Source organism: Pan paniscus, chromosome 5 (genome assembly GCF_029289425.2).
Source record: "Pan paniscus chromosome 5, NHGRI_mPanPan1-v2.0_pri, whole genome shotgun sequence".
Lineage (NCBI taxonomy): Eukaryota > Metazoa > Chordata > Mammalia > Primates > Hominidae > Pan > Pan paniscus.
This window is the reverse complement of record NC_073254.2, coordinates 179,137,131-179,153,397: the sequence shown is the minus strand read 5'-3', so window position 1 is coordinate 179,153,397 and position 16,267 is coordinate 179,137,131. Positions and strand designations below refer to the sequence as shown.

The 16,267-nt window shown below is 42.3% G+C and overlaps 1 protein-coding gene and 1 long non-coding RNA gene across 3 annotated transcripts in view; one reads left to right on the top strand and one right to left on the bottom strand.

Annotated features, from left to right (window-relative positions):
• The window catches only part of LOC103784216 (uncharacterized), an 84,797-nt gene that overhangs the window by 36,590 nt on the left and 31,940 nt on the right, over positions 1-16,267 (bottom strand). Inside the window, exons 2-3 of the long non-coding RNA XR_008625813.2 lie at positions 7,526-7,659; positions 6,082-6,592 (exon numbers count right to left, since the gene is read on the bottom strand). This is a non-coding gene — a long non-coding RNA (uncharacterized LOC103784216). The remainder of the gene's footprint in view (positions 1-6,081; positions 6,593-7,525; positions 7,660-16,267) is intronic.
• On the top strand, positions 3,392-14,915 carry TAGAP (T cell activation RhoGTPase activating protein). 2 transcript variants are annotated; one of them, XM_003807386.6, is made up of 10 exons: positions 3,392-3,513; positions 4,186-4,270; positions 4,359-4,412; positions 4,735-4,801; positions 6,146-6,312; positions 6,875-7,036; positions 7,558-7,667; positions 9,081-9,276; positions 10,161-10,275; positions 11,272-14,915. In XM_003807386.6, the coding sequence occupies exons 2-10, from the start codon at positions 4,244-4,246 to the stop codon at positions 12,567-12,569; spliced, it is 2,196 nt and encodes a 731-aa protein (XP_003807434.3). In that variant the 5' UTR covers positions 3,392-3,513; positions 4,186-4,243; the 3' UTR covers positions 12,570-14,915. The 2 variants fall into 2 exon arrangements, with proteins under 2 accessions (XP_003807434.3, XP_014201015.3); XM_014345529.5 differs by lacking the exon at positions 3,392-3,513 and having other exon boundaries at positions 4,172-4,270; positions 11,272-13,632.

The window sequence follows — 16,267 nt, the reverse complement described above, 5'->3', positions numbered from 1 at the left end:
ACAGCCTGTGTGGCTAAAACATAGGACAAGTGGGAGATGGGGAGGACGGATAATCAGAGAAAAGGCTGGATTGCCCTTTTTTAAAAAAAAGAAATTGTAATTTGAGCTTTCTAGAAGATCAACCTGTTAATCAATCATTAGGTAGCCAGACACTGGGGTGATGGAGAAGTCCTGAAGGAAATCATGAACTCTTTGGGAAAATAATCTTCAACGCAGGAAACTGTTGACATTAATCTCATTACAGAATGCAGGGCTCTGAATCACTGGGTGGTCCCAGGAAAAGAAAGGGAAAGTGAGTTCAAACTGAAGAGCCGGACTCTGATCCTCCAGTTGGTGTTTCCCAGGCAAGCTGGGTAAACAATGTGGGGAAAATGACTTCCATATTCTTGTTCACAACAGTCCAGACTGAAGCGGTAACTGAGCCTGAAAGTATGGGAAGGAACGATGGTGCTTCCAGTCACCCTCCAAAGCACACATGTACACAGCATAGAACTCACAGTCCCCAGAACGGAACTCACTGTCCTTAGAGACTCACCACAAGAAAAGCAAAGCCAATTATTTGCAGAAAAATTGATTGTGACCAGGACCCAAGTGATAAAAGTCCCACTGTGAGAAGCATCTTTACAGGTGTGGGTTTCACTGGGGTTTCCTTCAGCCCAACCCAGCAAAAGCCACTGAAGTTCCTTTCCACGTTCTGAAGACTCTTACTATGCAGGACGATGAGAGCTTGCTTTTCAAAGAGATGTGTGGGAGACAAGAATATGGAAAAAGTGAATCTAACATTTCCATCTTTTTTTCTAACTTTTGGCATGACTGCTTCCAAATTTTACACTGTATTTATAAATGTTTCTCCTAGTGTTCGTAAAACTGCGATCAAAATTACTGTGAGATTTTCAGAGTTGAGGGTGCAGCACCTGCCCTTCACAACTCTTTCTCTTTCCACAGTAGGCGCCATATGCAGGCGGGGCCACAGTCATAAAGGAGAACGTCTCCTCAGTCCCCCAGCAGCACCAGCCAACAATGGTGGCTTTCCTTCAGTCACAAAATGTACCTATTCATTAGATGTTGACTGTCAAAATCTCCCAGGGACCCCAAAGGATGGCACCTCCCTCTGGGCTTTCCCACCATCAGTTGTGTCAATAAGAAGAGCCAAAACATATTTCTGTTTCAAAAAATGGAGGGGCCCTAATTCTGTTGCCATATTTGCTACTAACTTTTCATCCTAGATAGTTCCCTGGGTGCTTAACTAGCCACGGTAGGTCCCAGAAGAAAAAGAAAAGTCCGTCGATGTAACCATTTCTGCAGGTCATCATACCATTCATGTTATGTATTTTTAAAAGATGCTGAGGCTGGGCACAGTGGCTCACATCTGTAATCCCAGCACTTTGGGAGGCCAAGGTGGGTGGATCACCTGAGGTCAGGATTTCCAGACCAGCCTGGCCAACATGGTGAAACCCCATCTCTACTAAAAACACAAAAATTAGCCAGGCATGGTGGCGCGTGCCTGTAATTCCAACTACTCAGGAGGTTGAGACAGGAGAATCACTTGAACCCAGGAGGCAGAGGTTGCAGTGAGCCGAGATCGGCCATTGCACTCCAGCCTGGGTGACAAGAGCGAAACTCCATCTCAAAAAAAAAAAAAAAAAAAAGAACAGTAAGTACATTAAGTTTCTTACAAAAATTTGAAAAGTCCGTTTGTCAGGAAAAAAAAAAGTTTAGAAAATACATACTAGCAATGAATATACATCACATATATATTCTATGATATATAGAACATTATAGTAATATTCTATTTTGGCTATTTTATAAGGACATGTATATATTCAGAAATTAGTTATTTAGTACCTACTATATGCCTAGCACTAGGCCGGGCACAGTGTAAATGCCCTTTTTCAATTAAAAAAATCAGTGAGTTCACTTTGGAGGTTTATAAAGGCAGGAGAGGGATGCTGAAAGAGTGGTGGCCTCTACAGCTGCCCTGGGAACACTGGGTGAACTCTAGCACTGTGGTGGCTTTCAGAGAGGGATCCCCCAGCTGGAAGCCTGAAAACCAGGATCTGTCCCTAGGTCCCCACCGAGCCGCTGAGTTACAGAGCAAATTTCGACCTCTCTGTGCTTCAGTTTCCCAAAGTCTGCCCCATAATCACCTCCTTTCAGTAAAACGACAAAAGAACTGACAATGTGGAAAAGTCTTAAAATTAAAGATGCTGATGATAAATGAAGCCAAGTTATTTTAAAACTTTTTATTGAAAAATTACATAAATAGGGAAGTGTGCACATAAGCCTAGCACCACCCAGATCAAGAATGGACCATCACCAAGCCCCCCGCTGGCCCCTGGAAGTCATTACCATCCCCTCTGGGAAACTGCTACTCTTGCTTCCAACAGCACAGACGACTTTTGCTAATTTTGTGCTTTGCATTAATGGGAGCCGGCAGGATATACACTTTCACGTCTGGCTTCTTTTGCTCAGCGTCATATTATGAGATCCAACCATATTGTTGGCTATAGTCATAGGCTGTTCATTGTCAGTGCTATACAACATTCATTCCCTAGGTGAATGGATCACAATTTATGCATCCATTCTCGTGTCGAGGCATTTGAGTGGTTTCATATATAGCCCTTGATCTATAGAAAAGATCAGAAATTCTCTTATGCAGAAGAGTGATCCACAAATGAAATTCACCTTCTCTTTCCTACTTTAAGTTGGTCTGATCAAAGGAATTTTTTGTTTGTTTTCCTTCTGTGTCAGAATGACAGCTGCTCTGACTGTAAATTAAGTATCAATACTTTTGACCAGGAGTTACAGAAAGGAGGAGGGGGTTACTATATTGACAACTGACTCGAGGGAGTTTTCTTTCTACTTCCAAAGGAAACTAACCTGGCTTTGGACAGTGATTGTTCCTCAAGGAAGGGACTGTCTTGGGTTTCTTTCTGGTTCTGTAACAGTGTCCCACATCCAGGGGTGCTAATCAACGTGTGGTGCTGGTGGACAGAGCAGATGGCACGTGGGAGGGGAAACAGCACTCAAACAGGATGCAAAAAGAGGCACTTGAAATTACCACTTTAGAAAATAAAGTGATGTTTATGCACAGAATAACACAATTTCTTGTTCACACATCCCACCTATGACATTAATCAGAGCCTTCACCTATGGGCTGAATGTCATGTTTTCCACTCCTAGTAGTTTACAGATTTTTTACTTTGAAGTGGAAGAGATAAAAAAAAAAAAAAAAAAAAGACATAGCTGCCCTAAAAGGAATGAGGAAGCGAGAGCTCTCCAGTGTCTGGCTGGCTCCGTCCGTGTGACAGCCCATGATGTTCCTTCCGGTCTCTGTAATATTCTGAATTTCCACCTGCCCGCCCCCTCGCTTATAATGCAGAGCATGTGAAGGGAGACCGGCTCAGTCTCTCTCTCTCCCAGTGGACTAGAAGGAGCAGAGTGTTACGCTGTTTCTCCCATTCTTTACAGCTCACCGGATGTAAAAGAACTCTGGCTAGAGACCCTCCAAGGGTAAGTACACTATATATTAACATGCCTAGAAATTACAAGCTGCCTCGCAAGTCACAGGTCACTCAGATCACAGGCAACAGAAAACAGCTATCCCGTGGAATATGCTCTCACTTTATAAAGTCTCAGGACAAAGCTTTGCTTCAACGTGAAGGCTGCACCTTTTTGGTGTAGGAGTTCTGTAAATGTTATCTTTGTTTCATGTTTACTATTTTAGCATCCTAGGGATATGTTTTTTTTTTTCCTTTTTGGATTAGATGAGAAAATCCATGCAAAGCACCTACTACGATAGCTGGCATATAGTCAGCACTCCCCCAAAAAAGTTAATGTTCATGTTAATTGAAAATGTTAATGTAATTGATATCCAGATTATCTCCTGATGGAACGGAATAAATTGGTAACAACGTTTAGAGTGGTAAAGATAGTTGACTTAAATAATTTAGAAATAATTGTGTTCAGATGCTGCTCTTAACAACATACGACATCTGGTAACAGAACTGATTTTAAATGAAAACTTGTCTATGTAATAGTTTTTTCCAAAGTAAAGGCAAGTGAAAAAATAGCAAAATAGAAAAATAAATACATAGTTTCAAACTCTGTGCTTTGGCAAAGTGGCGCTGAAAGTGGCCTACTATGTGTGTCCCTCCTAACTCCTTTCCATATGATTCGCTGTAGACAGAGGCACAGCCACACGGGAGTGAAATCCACCCCTGGACAGTCAGCCGCAATACTGATGAAGCTGAGAAGCAGCCACAATGCTGTGAGTGCCCCTCTCACATTCATTCATTCACGTTTCCTAGAGGCAAGGGCCAAAAGATATTTACCTAATTTTATTTTTTCTCTTTTAGTCAAAAACACTAAACGCCAATAATATGGAGACACTAATCGAATGTCAATCAGAGGTAAGAAAGCAATTTTTAAAATTTTTTATCTGTACTGTGAGAAGGTGGAAAACTTTGTTTTAATTGAATATTATTTGGGTTGAATATTAATTATCAGAGTAGTAAACTAACATCACACATGTAGTAAATTAAACACATTAATTAGGATCTTATATGATGACAATCAAGACCTTAATATTGCTTCTAGAAGCTAGAAAAAACATCAATGCACTCTACTGACTTCATTTTTAATATGAATAAAATGTTGTATGTGTGTTTTGTGGGGAAAGACTCGATAGGTTTCTTCAGTCACTATATTTAACTGAAATAAAAATGTTTTTAGGGTGATATCAAGGAACATCCCCTGTTGGCATCATGTGAGAGTGAAGACAGTATTTGCCAGCTCATTGGTGAGTTTTAAAAACATACCGATCTTTTATGTAAGTGCTAACAACCAGTGTTCTTGGTTTGCAAAACCACAGCGCTTTTACTCTACTAGGAATTTTTTTGTATAAGTTGTTCTGTTAAAGACCGCAGAACATTAACCCTTAAATGGCAGGTATGCTCCAACTCACTAGAGCAGCGAGTGCTGGGAAAGGAAAGAGCCTCTCCATAGAGAATCCCCAGTTCTGCCAAGCGTTTTTAATGCGGTTCAATCTCCTGGCCATGTATGCTTCGACAATTAGCATGCACACATTTGAAAAACACACAGTGTCTTTTCCATTTTCTTCCTTCTCTTATGGAGAATGCATCCAAGAGCCTATGAAGCAACTGTTGCTGATCTCAAATCCCAAAGGACCCACCATTCACTCTCAACTTTTTTCATAATGCATTTCATTATAGCGTAACCCTGACCCAGTTCTCCTGAACCATAAAGACAGGCCACTTCTTTCTCATCATGCTTCCACTTGCCAATTTGAAATGTATAGAAACAGATGCCAATGCATTTAGAAAATATAGCCTTTATAATTAGTAAAAAAAGGAGAAGGAAGGAAGGAAGGAAAAGAAAAGAAAGAAGGAAATGTTTGAGATTGCAATATCCATTGCACACACATCTTGTGGATTTCGGAAGGACAGAATATCTTGATAACGTTTTGCTGATAATTCCCAGTTGCCAGATCTAGGTTCAAGGCTTCCCGCAGCGATTCGTATTTGCCTCTGTCCTAAAGCAGCAACCTGGAAAACCCAGGTGACCAGTCACCTGGAAGGAAAAATGGTGTTAGCTCCCTCTAGTGGCTGTTTGGTGCCTGCGTGGCTGCAAAGGGTTGGAGCCAGCCCTGCTATGTGCCTTCGAAAACATATTGAGCAAGTCACTTCCTCACCTTTTAAGTTTCGTTTTCTTCGCCAGTTAAAGGAGGAAATCAAAATAATCTATTTCATATCAGAAATTTCCTCTATAGTTATTCAGGCCAGTAGGTTAAGATGGTTGTTTATGATCAGCACAGTTAGGTTTTGCTAATTTTCTGTAGCAAACAGCTGGAAAGAGTGAAAACAGGAAAGGTGGAGGCCTTGAGGAACTCTGGTGTTGCTGTTTAGGGAACTGGTTGCCCTGGTAACAGTGTGGTTGTTTATCGGTTGGTTTTTCTAGATTAAGATTCACGCCCTTTGCTTTCTCAAGTTTTCAAAATTATTTTTCTCACATCGCATACTATAGACCACATTATGCGGCCAACGATACCCATTTTCTTACCTGGATCTTTGCTTCTTAACGCTGTAGTCTAATTTTTCTCGTTGCCTTGTTTTCTTGGCTGTAGAAGTTAAGAAGAGAAAGAAGGTGCTGTCCTGGCCCTTTCTCATGAGAAGGCTCTCCCCTGCATCAGATTTTTCTGGGGCTTTGGAGACAGACTTGAAAGCATCGCTATTTGATCAGCCCTTGTCAATTATCTGCGGTGACAGTGACACACTCCCCAGACCCATCCAGGTAGGCGTGCATTCTCTCATAAACCTACTTCAGTTTTCAGTTGGACATGCAAAATACTCGGGAAATCTGAATGTCATTCTCCTATTAAGTTTGTAGGGACTGATCTTCCATATTTTCCACTCTTCAACATGGCACTCCCACATACACGTGCAGTCAGAAGAATATCTGACTGCTTCCATTCCAGAAATTGAAATTAGTTGTATTTGCCAATGAGCTCAGAGCTATGGTCCCTCCATTCCTCTGACTTCACAGAGTGGAGAATGCTGAAGATTTGTAGCTTCTGAAAAGTCAAAAGGGGGAAACAGAATATAGACTTTGTGATCCGAAATCCAATGTTCATATGGAAGTATTTGAAAGGACAGAGCTCCAAAGTGATTTTAGAAAGTGCAAAATTAGAGCTTTCACAATTTGCCTCCTCTTAGAAAAATAGCAGAGTTGAGGAAGGCCATTGACAGCAACTGGACTGAAAGCAAAATCTGACATCAATATTCCTGTTAAGACTATCTCAGTATACTACAGAAGAAGGGTAACCCTTTCCTGTTCCTATTGCTGTTTCCTTTAGGACATTCTCACTATTCTATGCCTTAAAGGCCCTTCAACGGAAGGGATATTCAGAAGAGCAGCCAACGAGAAAGCCCGTAAGGAGCTGAAGGAGGAGCTCAACTCTGGGGATGCGGTGGATCTGGAGAGGCTCCCCGTGCACCTCCTCGCTGTGGTCCTTAAGGTGAGTTCAACACACTTGTGCCAAATAACCTGCCAAGAGGCCCTGACACACTCATTCTCAGGATGCAAGAAATAGGCTCTTCTCCCCACACAGCAAGGTACACTGATCTTGGAGTTTAATTTTTTTCATTAAGCCCTTTATTTATTTATTTAGTAAGCACCTCTGTTTCTGTGACCTCAGATTCCAACAGAAAGTGATGCATTCTGCTCTCCCAAAACTTTGCCAAGTACGGGCAATTTGATTGTTCCGTGGCAGAATCCATACGTCAAAATCCAGTGGCCCCTCAGAACACACCCACCTGGGGATGGTGCCTCTGACTCTGCCTGATGTTAGAAAGTTGCAGAGAGGCCAAGGGTGTTGGAGAGAGGGTTCCCTGGATTCATCAAATGCAGGAATGAAGGGCCACAATCTATGATGGGCTAAGCATAGAGCACCCTGCGATGGAACGAAAACCAGGTGAAAACGAGGACATGGGACATCATACAGTACCAATAGGCCAACAGCCCACTCTCATCCTCCAGGACTTCCTCAGAAGTATCCCCCGGAAGCTACTTTCAAGCGACCTCTTTGAGGAGTGGATGGGTGCTCTGGAGATGCAGGACGAGGAGGACAGAATCGAGGCCCTGAAACAGTAAGTCATCAAAGTCATCGGTCATTGCCAGGCCGCATCACCTCCATCTTTTGATTCTTTACACAGCTTTCTAAATGCTTCATGATCCCTGTTCCATGAGAATTGTGATGTTTAGGGAATCCGAGTGGAATTGCTCATCCACTCCCAGAACAAAAACCAGAGGGTGCCCTGGACGTTTGAATTTTAATTTTAGCCAAATGAAATATTTCTTCAAAAAGTAGAAAGTGAACTTCAATCCTCACAAATCCCAAGAGGTAGGGAAGTCTGAAAATGTAAGATGTTCAAAAAGGTATGAGATAAAATCAGACCTGAGAACTTTAACACAGGCTCACCAGCAAAGTGTAGGAATTCGGGATTATCTTTAAGCTACACTGACTGGTGTCATGCAAGGCAACAGTTCTCCCATAAAACATCCCTCAGGATGCAGCCAGACAGTGTGGTGGGGGGCAGTTGTTTTGTTCATAAAACTTCATAGCATATTTCATCTTCTTATAATTAACCCAAATGAAAACTATATAATAACACATTCCAGTGAGAGTAAAAATAATAACATATGCAATGGAAAGTGTGATCTGTTAGTGACTAGAGAATTCTAAAACCCAAGCTTTGAAATGTCAGCATGGTTGTCACATCCTATGAAAGTTTATCTAAATGTTATAATTGTCCCACATGGCTAAATACTTTCAATGACATATGTATAGAATTGAAGACATTAAAATGTCTGTCCCAAACTGAAAATTCTAAGATTATCACAATGAGTTTCTACCTAGACATAAAGCATTTTTATAACAATTCCTTCTTCTGAGAAATGAAAATAATCACCATTTCATTTTTGAAAAAGTGAGACTTTAAGAAGTCTAATTTCTTATCATTAGAAACAATGTTGCGATTTAAGTGCCGCTTTATATGAACATGCCCTTAGAAACTGATTTAGTCTTCATAAAGCTTTCTCAGAATGTTGTAAAAATGTGTCATCTTCGTTTGGTAATTATAGTTTTGTTTCCATCTTTGTTTTAAGGCAAGAAAACCAGTCTAGTCGTGTTAGAAACAGAAAGAAATTCTACATGACTAAATGATTACTCAACAAAACTATTTTCTAAACATAAAGGCAAACTACGGTGTTTAATGCAGATTGGCTTCATAATTTAAGCTCTGTATAAATAATAAAGGGCTGTGTTATTGGTGTCCCAATTACAAAGGCCAGTTTCTTAGCTCCTCAAGACCTTGTGGTTAACCAGTCTCACTCTGTGTCAGTTGCCACTGGAAGTGTCTGAATGAGCATTTCACAATATTACTTGTGAAAATGCACCTTCCTCATTTTAAAGGAAGTCTGGTTTCGGCAGAAACTCTCAGCTTGCTACACGGAAGACCGTTAGCCTTTTTGAAAACTAACATCCCTTCACTTTATTCCAGGGTTGCAGATAAGCTCCCCCGGCCCAACCTCCTGCTACTCAAGCACTTGGTCTATGTGCTGCACCTCATCAGCAAGAACTCTGAGGTGAACAGGATGGACTCCAGCAATCTGGCCATCTGCATTGGACCCAACATGCTCACCCTGGAGAATGACCAGAGCCTGTCATTTGAAGCCCAGAAGGACCTGAACAACAAGGTTTGTTCTGCTTACTGATGAGAAATCCCCAACTTATGATCTCACCATCTGTTTGCCAAGTCCAGGCAATAAAATGCTTCTGAATGTCTCCAACTGACTCAGAATCACAGTGAAAATATAACATGCAAAATGCTTTTGTCATAGTTCCACTCTCTCAGATACATGTATCTAATGAAACTGAATAAATCCGTGTCTTCTGTCATCTGTGAGACAGACGAGTGCTGCGAGTGTTTACATCACTCTCTCCCGATATAAAAAAGCCCTTTTGTTTTTCTGTTTTGTACACCACAGTCTATCAGTCTATCAATCTGGGAAACTACTTACTTAAACGAAAATTTTATTAATACTTTAAATTTTTTTAAGTTCTTAAGTTTAAAATGCATGTCTCAAAACACCAAGGAGTATCTAACTTTAATGTATATGATTGTTGGCATGGTGGCTCACGTCTGAAATCTCAGCACTTTGGGAGGCCGAGGCAGGCGAATTGCCTGAGCTCAGGAGTTTGAGACCAGCCTGGGCAACATGACAAAAGCCCATCTCCACTAAAAATAGAAAAAATTAGCCAGGCGTGGTGGCGGGCGCCCGTAGTCCCAGCTACTCGGAAGGCTGAGGCAGGAGAATCGCTTGAGCCCGGGAGGCAGAGGTTGCAGTGAGCTGAGATCGGGCTACTGCACTCCAGCCTGGTGACAGAGTGAGAGCCTGTCTCAAAAAAAAAAAAAAAGTATCTGATTGTTACCAAATTTCTGTATGCTCTTTTCAGGACACATAAAGATCTCAGATTCTCATTTTGGCACCTGACTCCAGTGTCCCCATTCTTCCTCACCTCCAAAAAAAAAAAAAAAAAAAAGTCTTCAAGCTGACAAATTGCTTACTTTTCCTCACAGGTGAAGACACTGGTGGAATTCCTCATTGATAACTGCTTTGAAATATTTGGGGAGAACATTCCAGTGCATTCCAGTATCACTTCTGATGACTCCCTGGAGCACACTGACAGTTCAGGTATGGAATGTGCTATCATTTGATTACGATTGTAGGGAAAAGTTCATGCCAGTCTGCCAGTCATGTAAAGCATCTCTGATATTTGAGGCAGAAGTTACCTTCACAAATCACCGAGTCAGACTAGACTCCAGTCCATTAGGAAGTCATTAAACATGAAAACCCTGCTCCGGGCTTTTCCTGCAGCGCCTCCTCAGACCACAGATAGTCTTTCCCCCTTCCCAGTGTACATCGCAAATCACTGCTGATTTCACTAAGCTACCTTTAGCTCTGGAGTTGGAGTGAGAAACTTTTGTTTCCACTTCATGGGATATGACTCCATCACAATGAAAATGGGTCCAGTAAAAGGAGCAGTTTTAAAAATTAAGGTCAATACATTTTCAGTGAAATGCTGTTCTCTCTTTTCTTATTCTCTCCTCTCTTTCCTTCCTCCCTCCTTTACTCATTTCCTTTCCCTATTTTTCTTCTGATCTCAAAATAAATTCAGAAAGAAATAAACTTTTCATGTGGTACATTTCTTGTCATATCAAGCCCCTAAGTAGTTCTGCTAATAAATCACCTAGTGCCCTGATTGGTATGAGCAGGGCGAACTGTAGCAAAGTTCATTTCTAAAAGAACCTAAATGGCCATGCGCGGTGGCTCACGCCTATAATCCCAGCACTTTGGGAGGCCAAGGCAGGCAGATTACCTGAGATCAGGAGTTCGAAAACAGCCTAGCCAACATGGTGAAACCCCGTCTCTACTAAAAATAGAAAAAATAGCCAGGCATGGTGGCGGGCGCCTGTAATCCCAGCTACTGAGGAGGCTGAGGAAGGAGAATCACTTGAACCCGGGAGGCAGAGGTTGCAGTGAGCCGAGATCACATCACTGCACTCCAGCCTGGGCAACAAACCGAGACTCCATCTCAAAAAATGAAAATAAAAAATACAAATAAAAATAAATAAATAAATAAATAAATAAACCCAAACAAATGTTCAACTGCTGCTTGACTTCCCCCAGATGTGTCCACCCTGCAGAATGACTCAGCCTACGACAGCAACGACCCTGATGTGGAATCCAACAGCAGCAGTGGCATCAGCTCTCCCAGCAGGCAGCCCCAGGTGCCCATGGCCACAGCTGCTGGCTTGGATAGCTCGGGCCCACAGGATGCCCGAGAGGTCAGCCCAGAGCCCATTGTGAGCACCGTGGCCAGGCTGAAAAGCTCCCTCGCACAGCCCGATAGGAGGTACTCAGAGCCCAGCATGCCATCCTCCCAGGAGTGCCTCGAGAGCCGGGTGACAAACCAAACACTAACAAAGAGTGAAGGGGACTTCCCCGTGCCCCGGGTAGGCGCTCGTTTGGAAAGTGAGGAGGCTGAAGACCCATTTCCAGAGGAGGTCTTCCCTGCATTGCAAGGCAAAACCAAGAGGCCGGTGGACCTGAAGATCAAGAACTTGGCCCCGGGTTCGGTGCTCCCGCGGGCACTGGTTCTCAAAGCCTTCTCCAGCAGCTCGCTGGACGCGTCCTCTGACAGCTCGCCCGTGGCTTCTCCTTCCAGTCCCAAAAGAAATTTCTTCAGCAGACATCAGTCTTTCACCACAAAGACGGAGAAAGGCAAGCCCAGCCGAGAAATTAAAAAGCACTCCATGTCTTTCTCCTTCGCCCCTCACAAAAAAGTGCTGACCAAAAACCTCAGCGCGGGCTCTGGGAAATCGCAAGACTTTACCAGGGACCACGTCCCGAGGGGTGTCAGAAAGGAAAGCCAGCTTGCCGGCCGAATCGTGCAGGAAAATGGGTGTGAAACCCACAACCAAACAGCCCGCGGCTTCTGCCTGAGACCCCACGCCCTCTCGGTGGATGATGTGTTCCAGGGAGCTGACTGGGAGAGGCCTGGAAGCCCACCCTCTTATGAAGAGGCCATGCAGGGCCCGGCAGCCAGACTAGTGGCCTACGAGAGCCAGACCGTGGGGAGCATGACGGTGGGGAGCATGAGGGCGAGGATGCTGGAGGCGCACTGCCTCCTACCCCCTCTTCCACCTGCTCACCACGTAGAGGACTCAAGACACAGGGGCAGCAAAGAGCCACTCCCTGGCCACGGACTCTCTCCCCTGCCTGAGCGATGGAAACAGAGCAGAACTGTCCATGCTTCTGGGGACTCTCTGGGGCACGTGTCTGGCCCAGGGAGACCTGAGCTCCTCCCGCTGAGGACTGTCTCCGAGTCCATGCAGAGGAATAAGCGGGACTGTCTCGTGCGACGATGTAGCCAGCCGGTCTTTGAGGCTGACCAATTCCAATATGCCAAAGAATCGTATATTTAGGAGGGACGCCATACGCCATGCCATAGCTTGTGCTATCTGTAAATATGAGACTTGTAAAGAACTGCCTGTAGATTGCTTTTAAAAGGTCTTGAATAAGCTCCTTGAGAAAGTTGTGGAAAGCCCTCCTCAGTGAGGATAGCTACACCATGGCCATGGCGCATCAGATAGTCTCTGTGTACCTGGATTTGTGCAATATGTAAAAATGTATCAAATGTATTATAGATAAGGTGTTAGGGGCAAAGGATGTCTAATAATCCCTGCACACGTTTGTGAACTTGCAGTGAAGTACACTGCTGTTCCTTGCTTCCTGGGGCACTTTTCTCTTGGTTAGTGTTTAAAAATTATCTTCGCTTTTTTAATGTGGCCTCAAATGTCATGCCAATTTTCACATTTTCCACAAACTCCATTTAGGGAGAAATGTTTAAATCTCTGGTATAAGTTTACTCCATACCAGAGTAAACTATATATTACTCTATATAAGCAGCCTTGCAATAACTAATCACCACCATAGAAGAAAGAAACAGACTGCAAGGAACAGAGTTGAGTGTCTGGAGTCATCAAAGGCATTAAAAACTTCAGTAAAAGCTGGGGCCATAGCAGAAATCATGAAAAACACTTCAACATGTCCTTTCAATCATCCAGTTAAATTTGGGTAGATTAATGAAAATGTATTACATCAATATTAACTCATCTATAGCACTTTGAGTTTCTTTGTAGTTCATGATATCCTATCCTATAATGTGGAGGTAAATGATTTTATATGCATTGGGGGTCATATATAAAACTTCAATGTAATTTCACTACAATAAATTGCCTTCCTTATTTGAAAGTAAAAATGTTCTTTTTTTATTGACATGTTAACTCCTTTCCCTCAATTAATAGAAATCCACTAAGAAAATCATTCATATATTGGCTCACTCAACAAGCATTTATTAAATATATATTCACTATTCTAGACTAATAGCAAGACCGGGGATCTTGTTTAGGAAGAAGCAGTCCCTGTTCTCCAGAATTTGCAAAACCATAAAAAAAAGCACCTACTTTAAGCCATTTTTTTTTCAGCAAGCAGTCATTCTGCCAGAAAAATGTAGTACACAAATACAGGATAATATAACAAATGTAAAATTTCTCATTTCTAGTGAATTAAACTTTCCAGTAATTTTACATCTCACCTCATTCTTATGATGCTCAGTTTGCTTAATTATTGGCAAACATAATGGTAAAATGTTTGTACTGTATTAGAGCTTTACTGCTCAATTATTAAGATATTTATCCAGTATCTTAGAGATGCTGGACTTCAATTTTCCTTATTTTATCTTTTTAAAATAAAATATCATGCATGCTTCTGATTTGTTATAGAAATATTTTGTGTTGAGTCTTTTCAGAGATGATTTATCAATAATGTGCAAAGTTAATAATGTGTAAAATAGACTGCCCAAGGCAGCATACTCAGACCTAATATTAAAAATACTTTATTGATGGGCCAGGTGTGGTGGCTCACACCTGTAATCCCAGCACTTTGGGAGGCTGAGGTGGGCAGATCATTTGAGATCGGGAGTTTGAGACCAGCCTGGCCAACATGGTGAAACCCCATCTCTACTAAAAATACAAAACATAGCCAGGTGTGGTGGTGGGTGCCTGTAGTCCCAGCTACTTGGGAGGCTGAGGCAGGAGAATCACTTGAATCTGGAAGGCAGAGGTTGCAGTGAGCCGAGATCGTGCCACTGTACTCCAGCCAGGGTGACAGAGTGAGACTCAGTCTCAAAAAATTAAAATAATAAATAAATAAAATAAATAATAAAAATACTTTCTTAAGCCCCAGTAATATATAAATTTCATGGGGCAGAGCTTACCTGACTGCTAACTTAAGAAAAGCAGTCCTTTTCCAGAGTTGGTCACTAATAGCAATAGTTACAATTTTAGCATCTACCATGTGCCAGGCACTATGCTAAGTATTTCAGTACCGAAAAAAAAATCCTCTGCCTCTAATAATAGCCACTTCTTATTGAGAATCAGAGGATTCCCATCAATAGACCATTAAGACTACAAACCAGGAAGCTACAAATGTATTCCCACTTTACCATTCACCTGATCTCCGTGTGACCCTACTCAGGTCACGAAAACCCGATTCAGGTCACGAAAACCCTACCCAAATTTCCTTATTTTAAAAAAGTGGAATGAAACTGGAAGTCCTCTACACAAATGAATAGCACATTTTGCTGACGAACGTTTAGGAGCTCCCTGCCCAAGCAAATGTCATTGTTAGTCTTTGAACAGTGCAGACAGTAACAGCTGACTATCTCAAATACTGCACAGTGTGGTAGCCCCACTCCTATCTACAGAGTCCATCTGCCTTTCAAACAGGTTTTCCCAACCTGGCTCCCAAGTATATTAGTTTTTGAGAGCTGCTGTAAAAAGTACCATAGATCAGGCGGCTCAGACCACAGAAATGTATGTTTCACAGTTCTGAAATCCGGAGGTCTAAGGTCAAGGTTTCAGCAGGGTTGTTTCCTTCTGGGGCTGTGAGGGAGAATAGGTTCCAGGGCTCTCTCCTTAGCACAGATGGCCTCCTCCCTGTGTCTCTTCACATTATCTTCCCTCTACGTGAGTCTGTCTCCAAATTTCCCCTTCTTCTAAGGACACCAGTTATACTGGATTAGGACCCAACCTGATGACCTCATTTTACCTCTGTAAAGACCCTCTCTCCAAATATAGTCACATTCTGAGATGTTGGGGATTAGGACTTCAACATATGAATTTGGATGGGGCAAGATACAATTCAACCCATAACACCAAGCTTTTCAAAATACTACTTAATGATACCTTGAATATGCCAATAATTTGAATATTTCACCATAACCAGAGAGCTAGGGCTTATAGTGAGATTTAGATGACAATAAAATGATGCTTTAGTCAAGGATCCAGGAACACCAGAGTTCTGTCCTCTATTGACTTCCTAAGGGCCCACACTAATGACAAATGGGACAATCACAGATGTACCTGACGCAAAGTGTATAGTAGAACCGGGTTGGAAGCCTAATTAGGAGCTTAAACTTAAATTCAGGTCTGATTCCCTGGGAGATGCTCTCTCCTCCGGTAAAGAGGGGGAGAGGTGGATGACCCATGATACTCGGATTATCTGTGCTGACACACTGTGCACCATGCCCCCCACCCACACACCAGCACTACTGAGGACTGAAATAAATTAAAACCTGTTTCAGAAATGTTGACTTGTGGGAGTTAACCAAGGTTAGGTGCTTTTGCAGGAGCTTAGCAAAACTAAGATTGCACCAGAACTTGAACGCAACAAATACAACACCTGTGTTACACTGGGGTCCCTTGGAAGCTGAAGTCACAGCTATGGTTTTTAGCGCTAACAAAACAAATAACAGTTAATGGCCATAGCACATCCTATGGCCATAGATAGAATGTGCAAAGAGCTACAAACACTGTTTATCCTTAGGTTTATCCTAAATTAAAAGAATACATTGATAGATAAATTCTTCTGATTATGTTCTCACTGGAAAAATCGCCAATACATGCTTCTCTCTTGAAAGGTCAAACAGACAGAAACTCACATCGGATGCGATCTTACATGTTTCCAGTTTCTTTTTTAATTAAATTATGTAATCTTAACTCTTCCTCCGCAAAAAGAGAATTACTGAGGAATCAGAGGTATAAACATTTTGCTAGAATTG